This window comes from Buteo buteo, chromosome 21 (assembly GCF_964188355.1).
Source record: "Buteo buteo chromosome 21, bButBut1.hap1.1, whole genome shotgun sequence".
Classification (NCBI taxonomy): domain Eukaryota; kingdom Metazoa; phylum Chordata; class Aves; order Accipitriformes; family Accipitridae; genus Buteo; species Buteo buteo.
The window spans coordinates 7,122,700-7,144,475 of record NC_134191.1 but is presented as its reverse complement, the minus strand read 5'-3'; the positions used below and the strand labels follow the sequence as shown (position 1 = coordinate 7,144,475).

At 39.4% G+C, this 21,776-nt stretch overlaps 1 protein-coding gene across 1 annotated transcript in view; it reads right to left on the bottom strand.

The window, feature by feature from the left end:
* Positions 1 to 5,978: 5,978 nt before the first annotated feature.
* SUCLG2 (succinate-CoA ligase GDP-forming subunit beta) overlaps positions 5,979 to 21,776 on the bottom strand; it is a 134,456-nt gene continuing 118,658 nt past the window's right edge. Inside the window, exons 10-11 of the mRNA XM_075052562.1 lie at positions 15,346 to 15,466; positions 5,979 to 7,950 (exon numbers count right to left, since the gene is read on the bottom strand). Of these exons, the coding sequence (XP_074908663.1) occupies positions 7,835 to 7,950; positions 15,346 to 15,466 (237 nt within the window). The 3' untranslated portion in view covers positions 5,979 to 7,834. The remainder of the gene's footprint in view (positions 7,951 to 15,345; positions 15,467 to 21,776) is intronic.

Here is a 21,776-nt window from a genome sequence, read left to right as displayed (position 1 = left end):
CAATTTCTACAATGGGTATAATCCAGAGGATAGTGGAAAAATCAATAGATGGATAATGAATGTTAAGGAAATCAATAGCATTGAAGCTCTAAGGCTGAGCTGTATACATGGAGAACTGACACTAGTCTGTTGTTGTCCTCAAAAGTTTTGTCTTGATGAGGAAGCACTCGGCATTCTGGACCTCGGCATGAGAGCAGCAGTATCCTGCACCTATCATGGTGATAATGGAATAAAGATTCATTCTTTTGCAAGTGACATTCTGCATGTCTAAGAACATTCACTTTCTGCTCTGAGTATTCTGTGAAGCGAATTTAAGGACTGATTACCAGATGTTCAGTGGACAAGCTGTAGAGGTGTGTTATGTCAAACATTTCACCAGGGCTACAAGAGAATAGTTATGGAAAATTAAATGAAAAATAATGGACGCTTCATTTTTCTTCTGTTTTGCATGTGCTTGTTTAGTACACAACTCAAAGTGGATTAACATCTTCACATCTGAAGTGTTATTCTTCCTGCTGTACAATATGGGAAAACACTTGGGAAGATAGTAGAAAAAGCTGCTGGCACTAAGGGCTTTCCAGTACCTCAGGAACTCGGGGTTTAGACTGAGCACTGCTAATCAATGAAGCTAAACTTGAGTGAATGGACAGGTTAAGAAGGTCCAAAAAGAATATTGGGAGTTTGTCTGACTTCCTATTAATACTAGTTTCTTTGGGCCAGCCCTAGCAATTTCTGTTGACATCAGTCAGGGATGCTCCTAGAACGCTACAGTCAGAATTCCTAAGAAGTCCTTCCCATATTTCCCTCAGAAAATGGAAAACCAAAAGGGACAGTGAGAAAAAACACCCCATCAACCTCAGTGTGAGCAAAAAGAGAGGGTGAATTCACAACTTGGCTTGCCCAAACATCTCCAGGAACTCCCTGCACAGAGCTGCCAACACTGACTGGCTTCCCTGGTGCCCTTTTCAGAGGCGAGTCAAGCATATCCTAACGACCTATGCAGGAGCAGAGGATTTTAGCCCTGATATCTTCTAATGATAAAGAAAGGATTTACACCTTCATAGTAAAGTTTGAGCTTGTCTGTACATGGTAGAGAGGTGCATAAGGGCAGGAGCCACTTTGATCTGTGTTTGCTATGCAAACCCCATCTCACCCATTGCTTGGTGGCAGAGGGCGGATAAGCCCTCCAATGTTCAATGGCAGCGCTGCTGCTCTTCTGTTGAAACACAGCATGAACCCCCCAAAAGCTGCAGGTTGTTTTCACAAACCTGTCTCCCCTACAGACCAGGATATTACAACTGTAGGAGATTAACACCACGCTGCTGCCAATATCCTTTGAATGAAGCCTCTGGTCCCGTGTAGCTGGGGCAAAAGGTCAGTTTTGCTAAGCAAGCAGCCCAGGTAAAGCAGGGCACCAAATACCATTTATTTCCTGAACTGTGCTGCCTTGCAGGGTAAAGTCTTTTAATGCAAGGAGAGTTGTTATGGGGACTGAGCTGCTGAGTATTGGACAGTGTTCCGTCATGGAGCCAAACAAAGCAGTGCTTGCGAACAAAATGGCATTTTCTAAACCCCTCTACTGACCCATCTGTGAAACAAAGGAGGAAGGTCTCTCCTAAGTACTTGCTGCAATGCCCTTGCTTGCCCGTTTTTTTTTTTTTATTTCTGTTTTGGAGCAGCTGGAGAGCAGCAATCGGTATCTAGCTGTAAAGAGGCTGCCACATGCAATTACAGAGAGAAAGTCTTGAAGGACACAGTGCCGAAGCAGAGAGACATTTGAAATAAACTTAAGGGGAACAGCTTTGTTTAGCTGTGTGGCCTTTTGCTGCCCTGTAATTCTTTATGTCGATTATAATAGAAAGATCAAATTTCTCATTTTCTCATCTCTGTATCTAGAGAAATGCAAAACCTCTTACACTTGATCTCTCCAAGCCCTCCTTTCCCAGATTCACTTACCAATACTTTGTCACTGTCACCTCTTTGACGATGGCTTGCTTGTATGCATGTGCATGTTCAGAAGAGTTGCTCTGGTAAATACAAAGGACCCAGTTTCCAAATCCCATCATGCTGCACATCCCAACAGCACTTAATTCACAGAGTAACCTATTTCTGTCAGTTGCTTCCTTCTCTCCAGGCTTGGCTATCCCTGTTAGATTTCATTACAAATTAGCCTAGATTTAATTGGGAATTGAGAGCCAGGCTATTCCCCCATCTTTGCAAACACAAGGAGGTCCACAATGAGGCATCTCCTGACCCAAGATAATGGGAGAAGGGAATAGTGTCCTCATGGCATTGCTCTTGCTTTCTCTTTCTTGATGATGTGGGACCACTCCAAGGACAAAAGGAGGGCAGATATGGGAAACCATCATAACTCCAATGTGGAGTTTCTTCCTTGCAAGCAGGGTGAGATACGGAAGACCCGTGGAGCAGAGCCTTCCCTGAGGCCATCCCCATCCAGTCCTGCGGGCTCCCCCCAGTTTTTTGCCCTCTGCCTGCCCACCAAGGCCACTTTGTACTTATGTAAACAGAACGTGGAAGGGGTAGCTCATTGGAAGCAGCCTGCGTCTATCCACACACCGGAACGGAGGCAAGTCCTGTCTCCAGCCTGGCACTGTGATCCAAGATACACAGAAAACCTTTTCCCTCTTCACTGCTCCAAGTCCTACAGAAAAGAAATGGCCCCAAGAAATGGGGAGCATCATATGCTATGCAATGTTCTTCTATGACTGTTCCTACAACACTCAGCACCCACAAACGTGGGCAGAATAGAGAAATGCAAAAGGCCAAAATCACATATGCGCTAAAGATCCTTCTGCAGTCTGCAGGAGGGGGCTACCAGGTCTTGGATAAGTCAAATCTTACCTCATAGCGGTTATCTTTGAGGAATAACATGCAATAATTCATGTATACCTTTAGTTTTGATCTTTAGCTGGTACTTTGTGGGGCTGAACAAAGACACAGACGTGTTCAGGATTCTACCAAGGGTGCATCTGTCTCTGGATGAAAGGATCCTGACATCAAACTGACTGCAGCTGGGCTGGAAAAAGTTTTAAATCACTACGATCAACACAAGTTTTGCACCAAAATACAAATACACATACCATGATTTCCTCTGGGTGACAGGCAAATCCTGTTACTCTACTTATGAATGGGCCTCATTAAGTAGAAAAAAAATTGTTGGTGCAACCTGTTCCTTTTTAAATTAAACATATTAAAGTTGATAGATACCCCTAATTCTCTGCTCAGCCTTTTATGCATTGCAGTAACACTGCTCCCATTGTTAGGGAACGTCTTGAGTTTGCATAATCTGCTTTTCATTTCCCTGGCAGCTGCAGATCATTCTTGGTGACTAAATTAAAAACAGTTTCTTTCAAGAATCCACCAGATCTGTCCTCCTTTTTCCTCCCTGTACCTACAAGTTAAGAAGAAAATAAGAAAATGAAACCTTACCAACAAGCATTAAATCCTATCAGATCAGGCTGGAAGGTCACCTCATCCATCCCTCTGCCCTGAGGCGAAAATCAACTCTTTTTAAGCCATCCCTGACAGATGCTCATCTAACTCTAAAATAAACACCCACTGATGATTTCACAGTCCGTTCCTTGGCTTACTTCATGGCTACAAGTCTGACCTAAATGTCCCTTACCACAGTCAAAGCTCCTTACTGCTTGTCCCGTTCACACTGGACTCGAGGAAGACTATTTCTCCTTGAAGAAGAGTATTTCTTCTCCCTTTTAAGCTCTTTACATGTGTGTCAAGCTTTCCTATACTTTTCACTTCTCTTATGAACATACCTGTCTACAACTTTTCTGAAACACAGCCCCATCTCAGAGCCCAGCACTCCTGAACAGGCAAGTCAAACTGCTCCTCAGCCCATTTCTGCTCCTGCGTTTATTCCTGTTGTATAGAAGCGAGTGGAGAACACAGGAGGTCGAGGTCTTAGCCTCCCAGGACAGCAATGGACAGGTAGGGAAGAGGCACTGAGAGGACTCTAGGATGGCTTTTAGGCTGGTGTACACCAGCTACACCTGGCCGCCGATGCCTGCTGGTAGCACGGTGTTAGGCTGGCGCTGGCAGGTGGGCTGACCAGAGCACACTCAGTTCCCAGGCAGGCGGCTGGATGCTCACACAACGCTTCCAGCTCCAGACCAGCCGGCCCAACCATGCAAACCTAGCAAAACCCAGCGGCATGGACCCTGCCAGTTTTGAGGATGACACCATAAGGAGTGAGGAAGCATGGGGAATGAGCTATGTGGGTGGAAAAGTGGGGAAACCCCCAGGAAGTTTAGTAGAGGAAGGGGAAAGAATCTAAGATGATAAATCAAACCATGCAATAACCTGCTTTCCCCCACCTGCCCCTTGCTAGAGTTGACCTTGACTTCAAAAGAAACTCCAATTTTCTGAAAGGCAGCAAAAAGAAAAACAAGGCATGAAATCTCGCAATCAGTTCAGAGGCTTACAGCAGCATCTAGTACTAGCATTTTACACGTCACGTAATAAACCACTAAGCCTAGGAGGTTTTTGGATTTCTGTAACTAAGTTGACAGCTTTTGCTATAGGACGTGGTTTTGCCAGCACCTAGCCTTGTGCATAGACTTCCTGGCTCTTCTAGCCCAGCAAGGCTGCTCAGACCTGTGTTTTGGGGCACTCTTTGTACACTCAGTTAGAACTGTGCTCAGCTCTCAGCACAAGGGGACCACCCGGGCCAACCCGACCTATAATAACCAGAGGTTATTGTAGGTGCCCAGGTCTGAAAATCCCCAAGGTCACCAGGCGAGACTCACCTCGGAGGGCAAGGCAAGCGGCACAGCACTGCTCTTGACTGGGGAAGCAGACTCCACTGCAAAGGGATGGCCCTGCTCGGGATCTCATCTGGTGACTGATTTGCACTGACATGCTGTTCCCATCACAGCAATTTTGCATGATACCAGCTGCTTTTCCGGATGTAGGGAAGAACAGGCCTGACAAAGGGGATAGTAAATGCACGTTAAGGACATTACTCCAGAACTCCCAGCTGTTACACTTTTGCTGTGAGAATTTAAAGGTATCCTGTTAAAGATGCAACACAATGTCAGCATTAACAGTTTCCTCCTGTTTTGCCTTCTAAGTGCCCAGTCCTACAGAGCTTTATTAATACAGGCAGAAATGTCAAGATTTAAAGGTTAACTAAATCCCACTTAAAACTTTCACAAAGGGTATTAACCAGAACTTACCCACCGCTTACACTGTTGTTCGCTTTCTGCGGGAGGGGCAGTTCTCATGTAGGTGCCTTTTGGGTTTAAGCTATAAAAGCTGGCTGGAGCGGAGCTTGCATCCAGCCCCGCTGAGGTGGGGGAGCAGCAATCAGGTAGACAGCTGCTGAGGACACCAAACCACACTCTTGCCAGGTTGCAACTCTGCATGCTTGAGCAAAGACAAAAGCATCCCTTCTAGGCATTGCGTTTACTTGCAATTTATAGCAGCTAAAAATCACAGGAAATGTAACTAAAACGCCTTTCCAAGGGAGACCAAAACTAACACCATACACAGAGAAATGACCCATGCAAATAAAAACAAACCAGTCCACAACACCACACCAAGCAAGCTGAACACAGAAAGAGAACCTCTGGTTACAGACAGTGCCTTGGCGCAAGTGAAACACCAAACGTTCAAAAATACAAACCCAGAGCTTAGGAAATTTTCCATATGATATCTGAAAATTACAAATTATACTGTTCTGTATACGGTTTAAGAGGAATAAAACTTGTATGTACTGTCATTAGCCTACGCATAAGAAAAGATATATATAGAAATAAAAAGATCTACTGTTTTAGATAAAAAGCACGTATATAAGAGTGTCTCAATATTACCCAATTGAAACTGAATTCCTGTGCATTTGATTTCACCCACCTGTAACAAAATGCTGAATGGAAGAGCACAGAATACAACAGACAAACAATCTTCTATTTTACAGAAAGGACAAAGTCATTAAATGTGTTCATTTTTACATTTATTTGATGAAACGGTGTACGCAGCATTTATCTTTGCAGAATAATAATCATGTACACACACAATGAATGGTTTTGAGACCGGAAGTTAGATACACAGTGTGTGACGACGTTGCATAAACAGTTCTTCCACAGAATGCTTCTATTTCCAGTATTAAAATATATAAAATAGAGTGTGACTTTTTTATTTATTGTGGTGAGGTAAACATTTCTTCCTTCAAAGCAGTGTGCTTCTATGCACCTTCACGAGAACTGCTAACGATACCCTTCTTCATTCAGTCAATAAGTACATACCTAGTGGCATATTTATTGCTATTCTAATGGTCATACATTTTTTTCCTTGAGCAATATGTAGAGAAAGGAATGGAGAAGAAAAATCCTACAGTAATTGATGCTAGCAACCTATCTGTACTATTTGTGTCAAGAGCCAGAGATTAGTGCAGATAATTTATTTTGAATGTAACAGTTTTAATGGAAATGTCAAGAAAAATTTATTTACATTTTTCTAAGGAGAACACAGTATTGATTAGAGCTGCTCAAAAATCACAATTAAGAATTTATTAGACAAATCTTTACCTCTTTGCCCATTTACAAGACCAGATCATAATATCCACTCATTCGTTCACTGTTCAAATTTATTGATGATTTTCAGCATGTAATTCCTGGGCTGAGTGAGATTTGTACTGAGTTCTTTAGTTACACAAGCCATTTGGTATTGCCTTCTGTTCCCTGAATGAATGATTTGTGTAACTAACAGCTTGAATTTTGACTGTTACAAAAGAATATATAATCAAAATAAATCTCGGTCAATATCTGAGTACTGAAACTTACATATTTTTTTTTCTCGTACATATTTTTACTGATTCCTGAGAAATCAAATAGTTTAAAAATGGAAAACTTCATTTGTGTTTTATTCCCAATAAATCAGAAATGGTTTTTGGAAGTTAAATCAATTGAAGAATACTCCATGCTCCTGACAGAAAACTACTTCAGGTTCTCATCTTATTTTAAAACCTCACAGCAGCAACATACTTATGAAAGAGGTTATTTTAAAAAGTTAGCAGCCGTTTTCTTACTGGCAGACACATCCTCCTAGAGCTCTCTGTACAGCACTGTTACACCTAGAAACACTGCACCTCATTTCCAAAACCTAGAAAATAAAATGAATCTCATTTCGCCAGCTTATAGGCAAAGTATAAGAATGGAAGGTCCTTCCACTACCAACGATTCAATCCCTTTTCCTGTTGTGAGGTATACTTTGGCATCTACAAAAGAAAATCATCTTAAGGCAAAATGTGTGATTTCTAAAAAAAGAAAATAAACATTATTCATTTGAATAAAAATAGATATTGTAAGCACAATTTTTTTTACATCATTGTAAAAGTCCATAAAAAATATAAACCATTATTAGTTTGCTGACTCTTTACAATATAAAAAAATAAATGAAAATATTGTGAAATGGGTGAACTACATGTGTTTGATTAAAGAATGATCCTGCTTGCTGATAGAAATCAATTATTAATTTTTGTATCTTATCATAAGTTTATCAGTGACAATTCTGGAAGGAAGGCAGAAAAAGAGCTTTATGAAGTGAAATATTACTTATTACAACTCTGAGTAACAAAATTACCAAAATTAGATGAAGACACACAAATGTTTCAAGAACATAGCTGCAAAATTTCTGAAGCCTAACTTGCAAGCCTATGGCCTGAGTTTGCCATGTATCACAAATTAAGTCCACCAACACTGACGACTGCTCAGAAAAACTCCACTAATCCTCTCCGAAATAGCCACAGGAAGGATGTCTTGTGAAACACACACTTTCCAGAAGAATAATCTTCACGTCATTATTTTTTGGCCACACTAGCCACTGCCTTCTTTGCTGCATCCTCAAGGTCATTTGCAGATGTGATGGGGAGTCCACTTTCATTCAGAATACGCTGGGCTTCATGTACATTTGTTCCTAAAAAAGAACACTGACTATAATTAGTAATTAATATTACTGAATAAATGAGCATCTTCTATTAAATCTCTATAAAAGTTGTTAATGCTTCACTACAGATCAGTTTAACAACAGATTCAACGAGTGGTTTAGACTGAGCCGGGAAGAAGGAACTCTTAATTTCAATGACAATTTTGACAGACAATGCGATCTGATAATAGCACTTGCATCCACAGGAAGGGCTTTGTGAAGCTCAGAGGGTCAATCCAACATCCACCAGAGTCAGTAGGGACATCCAGCAAGAAGACTGGATAATGGACCACATATCAGGCCTTTAAGACACTCAGAAGATTTAACACATTTATTAGCAACAATCAGCTACAGCTAATCAGCTGTCAGTGCCTCAGCAATAACCGAAATTCACCCGTGTTAACTGAAAGCTGCAAAATGGGCTATTGAAAGTCAAAGATTTGGGTAAACCTGAAAATCCAACTGGCTTTGAGCTGCTCTTGAATACACTTTTTTGCATTTCTGCTAAAAAGGGGGAACACAGAGATCTCTGAAGCATTCAGCATGACACCGTTCCCTCCTCTGCCGCTGCAAGTGCTCCATTTTGTACATAAAGAACTCAAATTTAATCAACAGACTACATGCACAGTGAAGACAAAACCCCCATAAATTAAAAAAGGTATTTCAGGAAAACATGTTTTTCACATGTATAAAAGACAAGTGCATCGGCTTCCCATATACTCTAGCTCATTCTTGATGGAAGACAAAAGACAAACAGAAAATATAAATTCTCCAGAGCTTTCTCCAGCAAAGCCAAATGACAGTTTTGATCACTGATATGCTCTGCACCGTAGGAGGACTTGGAATCAGATATCCTACTGAGGAAGCAGAGTCCATACTTTGGGATCACACACTAGTCACAAGCGCAAGACCCTGAGCTGATCCTCTTTAGGATCATTTCTAGCCCTCTCCTCCACATCAAGTTCCTTGTTCATTTGCCGTGTCAAAGTGCTTAATTACTTTGCAATTCCTAGACCTAGCAAAATGAATTTTAATTATATTTGGAGCTATACACTAATTATACCCTTAATTATTAACCAAGCAAGGAGCATACTCTTTACTATGCAACTTCCACAATGCTCATTTTAAAGGGTGATTTTGGGTTTTTGGCAGACTTCACAAAACGCCTGAAATTGTACAGCAGAGGTAGGGAAATTCAAAAGTCTGTTTCATCAGCGTGCTCAAGTCAGGATTCCCACTCCGGCACTGAAAGAGACCAAAGACGTCTCTGTCGCAGCAGGCCCCAGCACTTTGTGATAGGAGAGGCAGGTGTCTGGAAGAGGAACGTGGGACCCCATCTGCTAGCTGTTTAAAAGCACTGGCAGAAGAGGTCACGCTTCCCATCGATATGCAGAGGACACACTGTGGGACTTGTGTAGGAAGGTCAAAGACATCTGAAATCTCTGACAGAAGGGGGATTTGGTTGCATAGTAACATCCAGGAGTGTACAGGACTTTTCCTACAGAAAAAAGAATATTATGGGCAAAAAAGAGCATAATATTTGATTTTTTTTCCAACCATCCTATATAATAATTACCAGTACAGAACTATATGGGGAAGTCAGAAGGCAGTAGGAAGGTTCTCTTCTTTGTTAAGTTCCTCACATTTGTACAGTGATTCCCATCAAGTCTTGAAGGTTTTATCTATTATTTAGATACAAGTGTGATGAACATTTAAAACAGTCAAGATTGTACCTATCTCTCAAATAGGATTCTACAAGACAAAGTGTTGTGAGGAAAAAAAAATGGAAAGAGGGATATCTTCCTGGAAATTTTCCCACAGGGAAAAATATTATGATGTTTGTGATAGCCACGGATTTAAAACTAACTTTTGCTCTTCACTAAGGGGCCAATATTAATTTACTAACAGGTCAGAGTGGGAACAATACATTGGATCTATTCTGCACTGCAGTGATTGCTCTACACACCAGTTGTCTAACACGCATTACAAAATCAATACAAAACACAGTCCACTAAGAAAGGAGGGGGGAGTTCATGCAGGCAAATGAAAATATGAAAGCTGAAAAAAAATCTCACTGCAGTCAAAAGAGTAAGGATATGCTTTGCATTTATTAAATAAAATACTGTTTTATAGGCAGGCCATACAACTAAACATATTTTTCAGCAAGCATTTCCTTTGCTGTAATTTTCTTTTTTTAATGATAGCTTTTTATTCCATTGTGAAAAGTGTTTAGATATATGGAGAATACGGAAATTATAATGAGATTCTGCTGAAAGCAGAGGTAAAAGTTTTAAAATTAAACGTTCAGAAAAAAACGGAAACATTTAAGAATCTACAATCTTATTGCAGTAGATGTTAAAATAAACAAATAAATAATCCCACTATTCTAACATTAACCTCCTGCCACTGGATGGTGTCAGAGAACTGTAAACAGAATCTCATACACAGGCTATCAAAATAACCTGCCCTTCACCTACACTGTAGCCAACAGAGAAACAGTGAAAATTCACAGGACTGAAGGCTACAGGGCTTTTGTTGCTGTTGCTGGATTTTTTGTTTTGTTTTTTAAACTGGACTCTATTAAGGGAATGGCTTTATAATGAGAAAAAGAAGTTCCTTCCTTCTGACACATATTACTGTCAATGACACTCCATAGAAAAACAGGAAAGATGTAATTTTATCAGCATACACCTTCAGGCTTTTCAATCTAAGTATCCTCCTTCTGAAAGCTGGGTTCTGAAACAACCTCTCTGTCTGTGTACATGTGATTTCTCACGTTTACACTTCTGTGGCCTTAAAATCTCTGCTATCACTAGTAAAGAAAATCTATTCAACTCATTACCTAAAAATCCTAGCAATAAATATTCTAAGCATGTTTCTATAAATTGTAAGGTTATACTAGTACACATTGTTAGAAATGAGTCAAGAGGGCTGCATAGATTGAATGAAACCAAACAAATTAAACACTCCCAATCATACTCCAACAGGATTTTTATAATGTTCATTTATTCACTTGCACTGTCATAAAACCATCAGGAACAGGCTAAATTGCCACTGTTTAATGCTGATGGCTGGAGAGGATGCAAGATTCTGCAATGCCATTTCTAGGTTTTCAAGTAAATGAGATATAAGGAGGGGAAGACAGTTATATACATTGGGTACATCCTAACAATTAGAAGACTACCACAAAAAATAATCTGATCTACCCAATACATTCTGCTATGACAAATATTTCATAATATGCAGTAAGTCTGAAAATTATTATTGACATGAAAACATTATGACCATGTTGCATTATCAATAGCAATGTTTCAGCTTTGATAAGCTACACTGCTGAGCACATTAAGAACCCAATTTCCCCTACCCCATCATGGATCCAGGTTATGTCATTTCTGCTAGCCCACAAGCTGGAAACTCATAGACTCCCAGGTCTCAAAGACAAGAGGTATTCGAGAATAAGGGACAAGGTTTGAAGTTCATCGCTAGCTAACCTTCAGTCATCAACATTTGATTTGAGGTCTGGCTAGTGGGAAGCTTTAATTAATAGGGAACCTATGAAGTTTTGGTGGCTTATCCATGTCATAGCTGTTGGCTCTGCAGTCAAGAATAAATCAACTTTCACTGCCTATACCCTTTCTAGTCTGTCCACCCCATTTGCCCTTTTCTGTCTTAAACTTTTCCCAAGGAATATTTTTGTGTTTTCCTCTGCCTCATGTTTACAACCTAACTGGGAAAGACACATTTAAATTTTTGCTGAGGGTTTAAACCCAGGATGTCTGAAGAGGTTGATATGAATAAAGTTCTAAGTGTGACTTCGCAATATCCCATTCTTCTCTCTTGATAGGCAATTTGGGATACTAAAAATCACAGACATACATACTAAACCATATTTGTGAGCAAGATATACAAGCTGGAGCAAAATTTTGCTTGTGTGTAAAAGATTTCTGAATATATTACAAAAATCATTAGATTCTGAAGAACACAGAAGGTCACGAATCACACGGCTGAAAAATATAACAAGAAATTTTGGATTCAAACATTTGAATAAAAGCCAACTTGCTTCTAGCTGTGTTTCAACATATTAAGTAGTTCTAATTCCTCCCAATTCTTCTTGTCCTAAGACCAGAGAAGCAGAGAATTAATATGCTGAAAGACAGAGAATGTAAAATTTCCAGCATAGGAAAAGGACATCTAATTCACAATTTTTTTTTTTATTCTTTCCTCTTTTCACCTAACTCTGAGCTACGTAAATGAGAAACACGGTTTAGCTTCCATTCAGCACTCCTAGTTAGTTCTCACAAAACTTAATTGAAGTACGTTACATTTTAAAGGGGAAAAACCCTGCATAAACCCAGCAGAAGTTAGTTTTCTACATCTGTAAAAGATAAAATTTGGAATATGTAGTTTCTCCATTTGTCCATAAGGCTTTTAAACAACAGTAATCCTGCGTCTCAGCTGGTGAGTTCTTTACTGACAAGGCAAGTAAATACATGTAATTATAAAGTTACCATTTTCAAAGAGGAGACTAATCCTTTCTTTATCCACTGGTAAAACAGCTTGTAATTATTATACAACTGAGAACAAAGATTTGTCTACAGAATCCTGCTAAATCAAGACAGATTTGACTGATTAAAACTCTAGTCATCAAGACATTTGTAATACAGTGCATGTGGGCAAAGAGTCTTTAAGTGCAGGTCACAAATCTGTTAAGATTTATGGGAATAATCATGAACCTTCTGTTGGAAAAACATTCAAAATGGAAATCCCCCCAAAGTGCTTGTCCCTTTTTCTCCTTTTGAAGTGCAAAATGTTATCAGAGATGTTTTAAAAAAAAGTCTTGGGTAGCCTTATTACTTCCACAGTACTCATTATTAATTCAAAATCCTTATATGTTTAGATAACCTGGTGTGAGTTTGAAGAACAACAACAAAGACAGTTAAGGATCCAGAGGGATTGATTTCGGAGGAAAGATTAAAAGCACCAAATACGTATGTATTACTTGGTTGGGTGATTAAGGAGGCAGAGAAAGCAGGAGTTACAAGCTAACCGTTTCTAAGTACAACATCTGAAGGTTGTAAACATCATAGCTCTTCTTTTAGGATGAACTGATGGGTAACACTAGGAATGAGAGAAGGAATTAAAAAAACTTTTGAGATAAATATTATGCAAAAGTGAGACTTTGCTATACTATTCTGGGACAGAGTTTGCTAAAGAAAATGTGGTATCACCGTCTCTGGAGCCAGCAACTACTATAAGAGAAGCATCATTACAAACCTAGTAAAGAGTGAGCAATTATGGGAAGACGGTCAACGAAAGATGTTCGCATTAAAATCTGCGTTCAACATTCTGAAGATTCAGCTTCAATCTCTGTGGATGAAGCAGCACATGACTCATAAAGGTCGCAGGTACAAGAGGAACAGGCACCATGCAAGTCCCCTCCGCAGGGCTTTCTGCAACCCCCAGGCAGAAGCACTCCTGCTCCACACCTTCTCTTCCAGACAAACTCCACAGTGCAGCAGCACTGGGACTCTCCTCGTTCAGCCCAGGGACTGCTTTGCCTCTTGCAATCTCCCAAAAGTCACATTAAAAAAAAAATTCACCCTTACTTGTGTACAATCATGGAAGTATCAAAAGTACTGGCGAAAGGTCAAGAAAACCCGGTGGCAGACCTAGCAGACTGCAGTTTAAAATGAGGAAGTTGATTTTCTTGTTTCTCTTACAGTGGTTTCAAATATTGCAATAGAAACAACTTCTAACTACCTTGTTCATAAGGAAAACTAACAGCTTTTCCAATATCTTCACTTTAAAAATAACAGCTGCAATAGATGAGAAGTCTTGCAGATCTGACAGATAAACTTTTTCCCAGCTATGACAGACAGGAAAAGTTTTTTGCTATGACAAAAAGCTAAACATTGCCTAGAGCTGATAAACAATGAGATTTTATATTATGAAACTTTCCTGCTTCTAACCAACATCCATCAGTCTCTCCTTCATCCATATTAAACTACCTACTTACTCTCTTAAGGTGTTTAGTGGTGCTGCATCACCCAAAGAAAATTTTCACAATTTGTTTCTAGAATCCATTTTAGAGTATTTACATTTCCCTGCACTTACCACAGCAAAAGTCTACCCATGTTAAACCGAGAATGGACCCTGGAAAGCGTCAAACCCTGCAGTGAAATGCACAGCAGAACTTTTACAGGACAAAATTGCATGTCACAGGCTATGGTCTCCCCTGACGTGAACTACGTATCATGTGTAATGTAGCACAAGAATGAGGGATGGGAAAACCCTGCTTTCTCATGAAAGGCAAAACAAGTACCCCCCTAACCAAAGGAATTCATGGGTAATTGCATCATCGTGAGTCCTGGTGACTTTACTTTTTGAAAAAGAAAAAGTCTGGTGCATTCAGAACTTTTTTTCTTTCCCCCTCTATCTTAGTGTTAAAAAACACCTTTGTTTTGTATCTTAGGTACATAAAGGGATGCATTTCCTCCTTTCATCACCAACGCCAAGTGATAGGACATTTTATACTCTTTACACACACCCAAACATGAATATTGATGTTTTTGAGGAACAGGGCTTAAAAAAAAACAAACCAGAAAAATCTCTATTTTCCAAACCTACTTAGCGTGAAAAAAATGTTTTAAGCTTACCAGAGTTGTGTGCTGATTTCAATCAAAGCACTTTCTCATTCAATGGCAGAAGAAGAATCTCCCTTCCTCCTTCAGGGTACTTCTCAGAAATTAGAGACAGAACTCTATATCCACTGCCATTATGTAAAAGCCAATAACTGCTGAAGATCGCTCTTCCTTACCACTCTATTACTTTTTTGTTTCCAGTTTAACAATGCTGGATGTACTAAAAAAAATATTCCTTACCATTACCAAATCTTCTGTTTTCTAATGGATTTTAGCTGGATTGGATATTTGGGCAGAAGAACATATTACAGTAATCTCTCAAAAATACTGTTTCTAACATCTTTCTTTTAATTATGGTATTGGAGTAAATTTAAGAAAACTATATATTGCTGCAGGTTTAGCAATAATGGAATTGCACTCAGTAAAAAAAATCATTTGAAAAAGAAATACCTTCCAGTAAACAGAAACTTGCATCAAAATAATTTCTATTTGCATTGCAAATCTTACAAGCAAAACCATAATGCTTTCATTGCAAAATTTCATTGCTTCTAGTACCACCAGGGACCAGGAATACAGCAATATGTAAGGAAAGAGCTTATTGACTTCAGGCCATGCTATGGATGAAGAATTGGACACAGTCGTATTGTGTGGGACTAATCTGTTTAGAGCTTAGAGATAGAAGAAAGCCGAAGTGGATTACTGTGCCCCTGAGGGACAATTTTTGTCCGAAACCATTAGCACTCACCTTCCAGTCTGACCACCAGAGGTACTTTCAGCTCAAGCTCTCGGCAGGCTTTGGTAATACCATTGGCTATAATGGCACAGTTCACGATCCCACCAAATATGTTTACAAGTATTGCTTCAACCTGTAGGAAAGAAACAGAGCAGGAAATAGGTGGGGTTTTTCTTTGTGTTTTGTTTTGGCTTTGTTTTTCAAATAAATACAGGTAAAAGATCCAAACCAGGGTACAAATTCCCTTCTGTCAGGCAGGTTCTCATTTATGGAAGGTACAAGGCTCACCTCTGTACTTAGAGAACTTGATTCTGAGTCTATTGTTTCTGTCGTGTGTAGCAGTGATTAATTGCCTTGGTCTAAACTGGCATGGTAATTAATGTCATAAACACATTATTACACAGAAAAGGCGAATTTCTACTGATAAATATAAGAAGAGATTAAACAATCTATATTTTGGATTTTTTTAATGTTTTGAATAATCATCAGAGCTTGGAGCTCAGAAGAGACAGCGTATGAATGTGTGGATGCACATGCAATTAAATATTCATGCGGACACTTCACAAAACGATCTGGATACACACTTTATCATAAGCAGTACAGAGGCAAAGGTAATATACTTGCCCTGACTTGATAAAGAGGAGTAAAAATCCCTTCTAATTAACAAGGAGAGGCATGTAATGAAGAGCATTCATTACAACAGATTAACTGATAACCTCAAAAAACTGCTATTCATCAGTTTCTGGAAACTGAAATTCTTGCACCCAATTCACAATTAAATTACCCTTCACAACACACAAGACATTAATACATACAAGATATTAATATGGTTTCTTTCCACTTGGTAAGGTAGTATAATATTGAACCCAAGTTCATATACCAGGCTTTCCACCATGGCTTATTAAGTCCAGGGAGACAGCATACAGATGCAGCTATGCTGCTTCTCGTTCCACAGTGGGGCTAATCCACAGCATTCAGGGTACTCTACAATAAGCTTCACTGGGTGTCACAAACAAGCTTTGCCAGAATCATGTTGACTCAAAAGACAAAAAGATAAAGAGGAGATTAGGTTTGAAGGAACGAAATATCACTGGATTTCACTTGTGCATGATGTCAACCGCAATTATGCTTAACTCGTTGCACAAGATGAACGGATTCACTTTGCCCACCTCTGGGTAGCCAGACTCGTACCAGCACCAAGAAAACTCCCTGCAGTCACGCACGTTTATAGCTCTGCACTATCGCTTTTAATATTTCTCTGCAGACAAAATGTGACAATTAACTCCTGTGATGTGCAGTCACACACACAGATTGAAAGCTCACCACTGTTAGTAATACTGCCATCCATAATGCAGCAATAAAAAAGGAAAAAAAAAAAATCTCAACAAATACTTTACTTCCCACAAGAAATCATCTCACTCCTTAAGCAGTACCCTAGACTGCAAAAATATCACTTACTAGAAGAATATGCAGTGTTTACATTGCACTATCGAACTCCAATGCTAGCACTACAGTTGTAAAATGAAGATGGCAATGGGACCACCTCACTGACATCTGTCTTATCACCTGCTGCTCCTTCCAGCTCCAAGACTTTTCATAAGGCCACCCAAAAGTGGTCAGGACAATTCCCATCTGACCATACGGGACATGGCCCCATGTTTTCCTCTCGAGCTTATTAGACACCAACTCTTTCATCTAGTTTTCCAGTGCTGATGTGCTAGGATGCTGCCTGCCCCTGCTACGTGTCTCCTCTTACTATTTGCAGTAGAGTCATCCAATTAAGATTTGCTCACTCTTCTGGGCATCCTGACACTATAAAGAGAATTCGTGTGTGCCTTTTCAAAGCATGAAACATCTCTAATACTACATGAATACAACAATAATGAATAATAAACTCCCTTAAAATCCTGATATCCAAATTTCTCCCACTGAAATTAGGTATGATGATTGAGTACATGACACCAACTGCTTCAGTTCGTAAAGCCTGCACAGTAACAGCCTGCATATGGCTCATGACCTGGCTTCCTCATCACAGGCAGAGCACACAGAAGGAAATTCATAATCCAGTCCAATCAAAACACACAATTTAATTAATTTTTTAACTCTTTCTTAAGAGTTTAGACATGGGCCAACACTTTAATGTCATGTTAAAGGCATGCATTTACCAGTTCAGGGTTTTCTGGATATTAAGTTGGTGATGCCATTGCAATTATTTCACCTTTGCATTGTTACAAAATCCTTAACTCTGTAGAAGCTACCAACGGTGAAAAGTTAGAAGGCCCCTCCTCTGCCTTGCTCCTACTGCTTGTGCACACACAAACATTCTTGGTTTTAGGAGGCAAAAACATGAGAAGAAAAAAATCAAGCCCTTCAAACTCTTACCACATTAACCCTTGTGGCAGAGAGGTATCTATGCAAAGCACTTTGATGTTAAAATATACTGGTGATGGATTCTAACAGTGAGACAAGCCACAGACCCATTCCGCCCTTTCTAATACATGCTCCTAATTCAGGGACATTGCACCAGGCATGTGACAGATCAACTTAACAAAGTGTGTTTACATTATTAGAGATAAGGAGGAGGATTTTATGACCAGTACAGATACTTTAATTCCTAATGCAGACATTCTCATTTAAGGATCTGCTTTTCAGCTTTCAAGCTGAATTCTAATCAGGTCTTCTAATCCATTGGCAGCAAAGGGAAAAAAAAAATGTTGAAGGAAATTAGATGCAGCTTGGATAATTGATGTTTGTATGCTTGGCTTTAATAAAAATACACTGTTAAATTAGAGAGGAGTCTAAAAGGATTCAATCAATAAGAAACTGAATCAGGTAGAGAATTCAATCTTGGGTTTTATTGTAATCTTCCAAATAAACCAAAAGATCAGTCCAAATGATGCCGAGATTCACTTTAACTCCGCTGAAATTTGTGAACATTGTTTATATATGCTTCTGTAGCCTGACTAGATCTTGCATTTCCATCTGGAAGAACTTTAACATTCAAACCCAGTAGATGGATGAAATGGTTTTCAGTATTTCATGTGCACAGAGAATGCACAATCTCTGTATTATTTAAGTCTATAAGAAAAATAAACCTCCCATTGTATACCAGAACCATTACATGCTCAGTATCTAATACATATGGACTATTAGACATACTAAGGAGAGGACAAACTGTCTACACACAAGACAGGTTACTTAATCACCTTATTATTCTAATAACCACTTTAACCCAACAGCATGCCTTACAAAATAATTTTGTATTTCAACAACATTATTAAGGAAACTAAAGATAGCAGTACATCCACATGTTAGGTTCTTTCCATCCACCGAAACAATTGATAGATGAGAAATCAACATCAAATGTACTTGCAACTGATTATGGACTCCTCTAGAGATGTAAGGGAACCCACAATAGGATGAAGACATCACCATCAATAGTGGTAACAACCCGCAGTCTGCCAGGTCTAAGCACCAATGCCAGGAAGCAAAAGTGACAGAAACTAAGGGAGCGCTGCATTATCACTGCCTTCATGCTAGATATGGTATCAAATCTTTGCAAATACTGGAATACCCATTAATCCCACAGCTCCTAAATACTATATGAACCATACCATATGGCCTTTTCTCTCTTTATATAAGAGATTAGATATATTTATGTATAGCTATAGCTATATAAAATCTATGTTGCTTTATTAATAAAACTAAAAGTTCTAATTTACAGTGATTTTTTGTTAAAGTGAGCCTTGACAAAGCCTGCAATTCTGCTTTGAATGTTTGGCACCAAAAAATGTCCACCCCTAATAAGTGTAATTGTATACTAACTGAAGTAACGGTGCTAGGAGATTACTGTTAGATTTGTATTGGATCACCCACATAATCCACAAGGCTGCCAGGTTCCATGCAACTAAGGGCACTTTATGTACAGCAGAAGCAGCTTTAGCATACCTGCCTGCACTCTAAAAAATAGATAGCGTGCATGTGTACATTTACTATATTATCTTCTTTTTTTTTTTTCCTTCTAAAATGTTGTTAGACTTAACAAAATGCACACTGACATCTGATCATCATACACTTAAGGATTAATACAGGCAGCACCTATAAAGCATTTCACCTTTCCTACAGCCCATTTATAAATCTATACACAGGACGTCTCGCTGTCTGCAGCTGCTGCATTCCAGTCTGCTGACCTTCAGAGTCCACACTACCACCACAAATTCTGTACACAAAAAGAGAGAGGACAAAAACTTGACACTTCCAAGTTGTTATTTCTCTTTCATTTTCCACCTTTGTTATTACCACAGAACAATTACAACAGGCTTAGGATAACAACGCGTTGCAGCACTAAACAATGGCAAATACACGGTAAAGCTCTGAATCTCACATAAAACAGAAATCCAAACACAAATGCAAATTAATTTAGGCTGAGGTTTCATAATCAAAACACCCCTCTCCCATGCTCGTATTAGCAGCTGAGCCATGCGGATGCCAAAGCAGCTCCTGGATCCGACGGATCCTGCAGACACATGAACACTGGCCCTGAAGCAAGAAAGAACCTCCAATGTGCTCTTAGGACCCAGGAGAAGGTGGGAATGCGTTAAGCCAATTGTGAAACCACTTTCTTAGCTATTGCCTTTCAGGATCAGAATGAATATTAGTTATGTACAAAAATGTGAGGCCAGAAATACAACTAGAGAACTGTCCAATAAAAATCAAACCCCAAGTCACCACGACCATGATTGTACAGCACAGATCTCTTCTGAATACTACTGAAAATATATACTGGAATGTGTGTGGTTTTTTATTATGTGTTTTACCAAAATATTTCAGGATGGCTGACATAAAGATAGCTCAAAAACTTGTTAATTATTCCAGTGTTCAGATCCCTTTAATCAAAGTTTCTGTTAGTGTATTTTTTATGAGAAACTCTTTCAAAAAAACCCCCACATTATCTCATCTGATGATGACAGCAGGAAAGACTCGCAACAGTTTTCCAACTATTAGCAGTGTCAGATGCATGCCTTGTGACTTTGAATGCATCTTCTTCCTTACATGCACACACAGATGCATGAACACTCAGTGACTCACACATATTTTATATTATTATAAAATCACCAATACAATCTCTGACCTTGCTGTAAATTCTTGCTCTGAAGCTCAATCCATTTATTTTAGTTGAAAACAAGCCACTCACCGTCAGTAAAACTACATCTGCAGCAAATTAAAAGCTACACTAGCAAAGAACCTGCTTAGTTTGCTTTGATTGAAATCTGAAAAAAACCACCTTTACATTTCAAGCTAACTGAATGAATTCATTGACCACTCCTAACTCTTCCATCAGCTAAAAGTGTACCCAGACAGTATGCAGCAGACTGTATTTGTCAAATTTTCTTCTCCAGGATGCCACAGGTCACATCTTCATGGAAGACAGTGGGTTTGCACGGTACAGCTGGCAAACATGTTCCTGCCTGGAGGCTTCTAGCATTTTTTGAAGTTAAAACATGTATCGTGTCTCCCAATCCTTCTGGTCAGCGGAGTCTAATTTTGTGTCTGCAAAAACACATTCTTTTACCAAACTAAATTGTTAAGTTGCCAGAAAAAAAAATGAGAGAAGCAAGCCAGCAGCATACTGCCAGGCATTTGTTTCTTCTTTCCTTCCTTCAACATAATAAACGCCAGTGGAAGGATGATAACTCAAATTGCTGAAACGTATCAAAGAATGTGGGGAGGCTCACATTGCAGGATGCTGGGACACAGGCACTGAAGATGCAGATGTATTCCCAGCTCATGAAGGGAAAGTAAAGGGGCTGTAACCTACAGCTGGATCCAGACCTCCAGTACTGCAAACGTACACAAGCCTGACAAGCACTGTCACTTAAGACTTTTATATTCCTATTCTGGGAATATCCCAGGGAATCCCAGTTAAAAAGAAGGGTATTCACCACTTCTAAAATCAGATATCCAGGTTGCAGCTTGGCCTCACAAAGATCCAGTGGTCTTCATAACAATGACATGCAAGAGCTTCTTTCTCACAGAGCTAGAAAATTGTGGGAACCTTTACCAACAGTAAACGATCAAGAACTGCTGCAGTTTAGAGATGTGCAAGGCAAGATACACTTACATGAACACAACTTTGCCAGGATTGGAGAATCCCAGGAACTTATATTTAATTAGCTACAGGTAAGCAAGGAACTTTCATTCAGCTTCTTAGAGGCTACACATTGCTTTTATTAAGAAAGAAATCTTCAGCATGATAAGGAGAGAGCGAGTCTCCTTTTTATCTGTTTTGGAGACACAGACACTGAGGCAGAGAGGTGAGGACATTTTCCAAACCCTTTGGAGATGGTTGAGTTTACCTGCATTACAAGTCAAATGCTCTTGTGTCCCAGACAAACATCTATTCCCTATGCTAGGTAGCAATACTAAGAAAAAACCCCAAACCA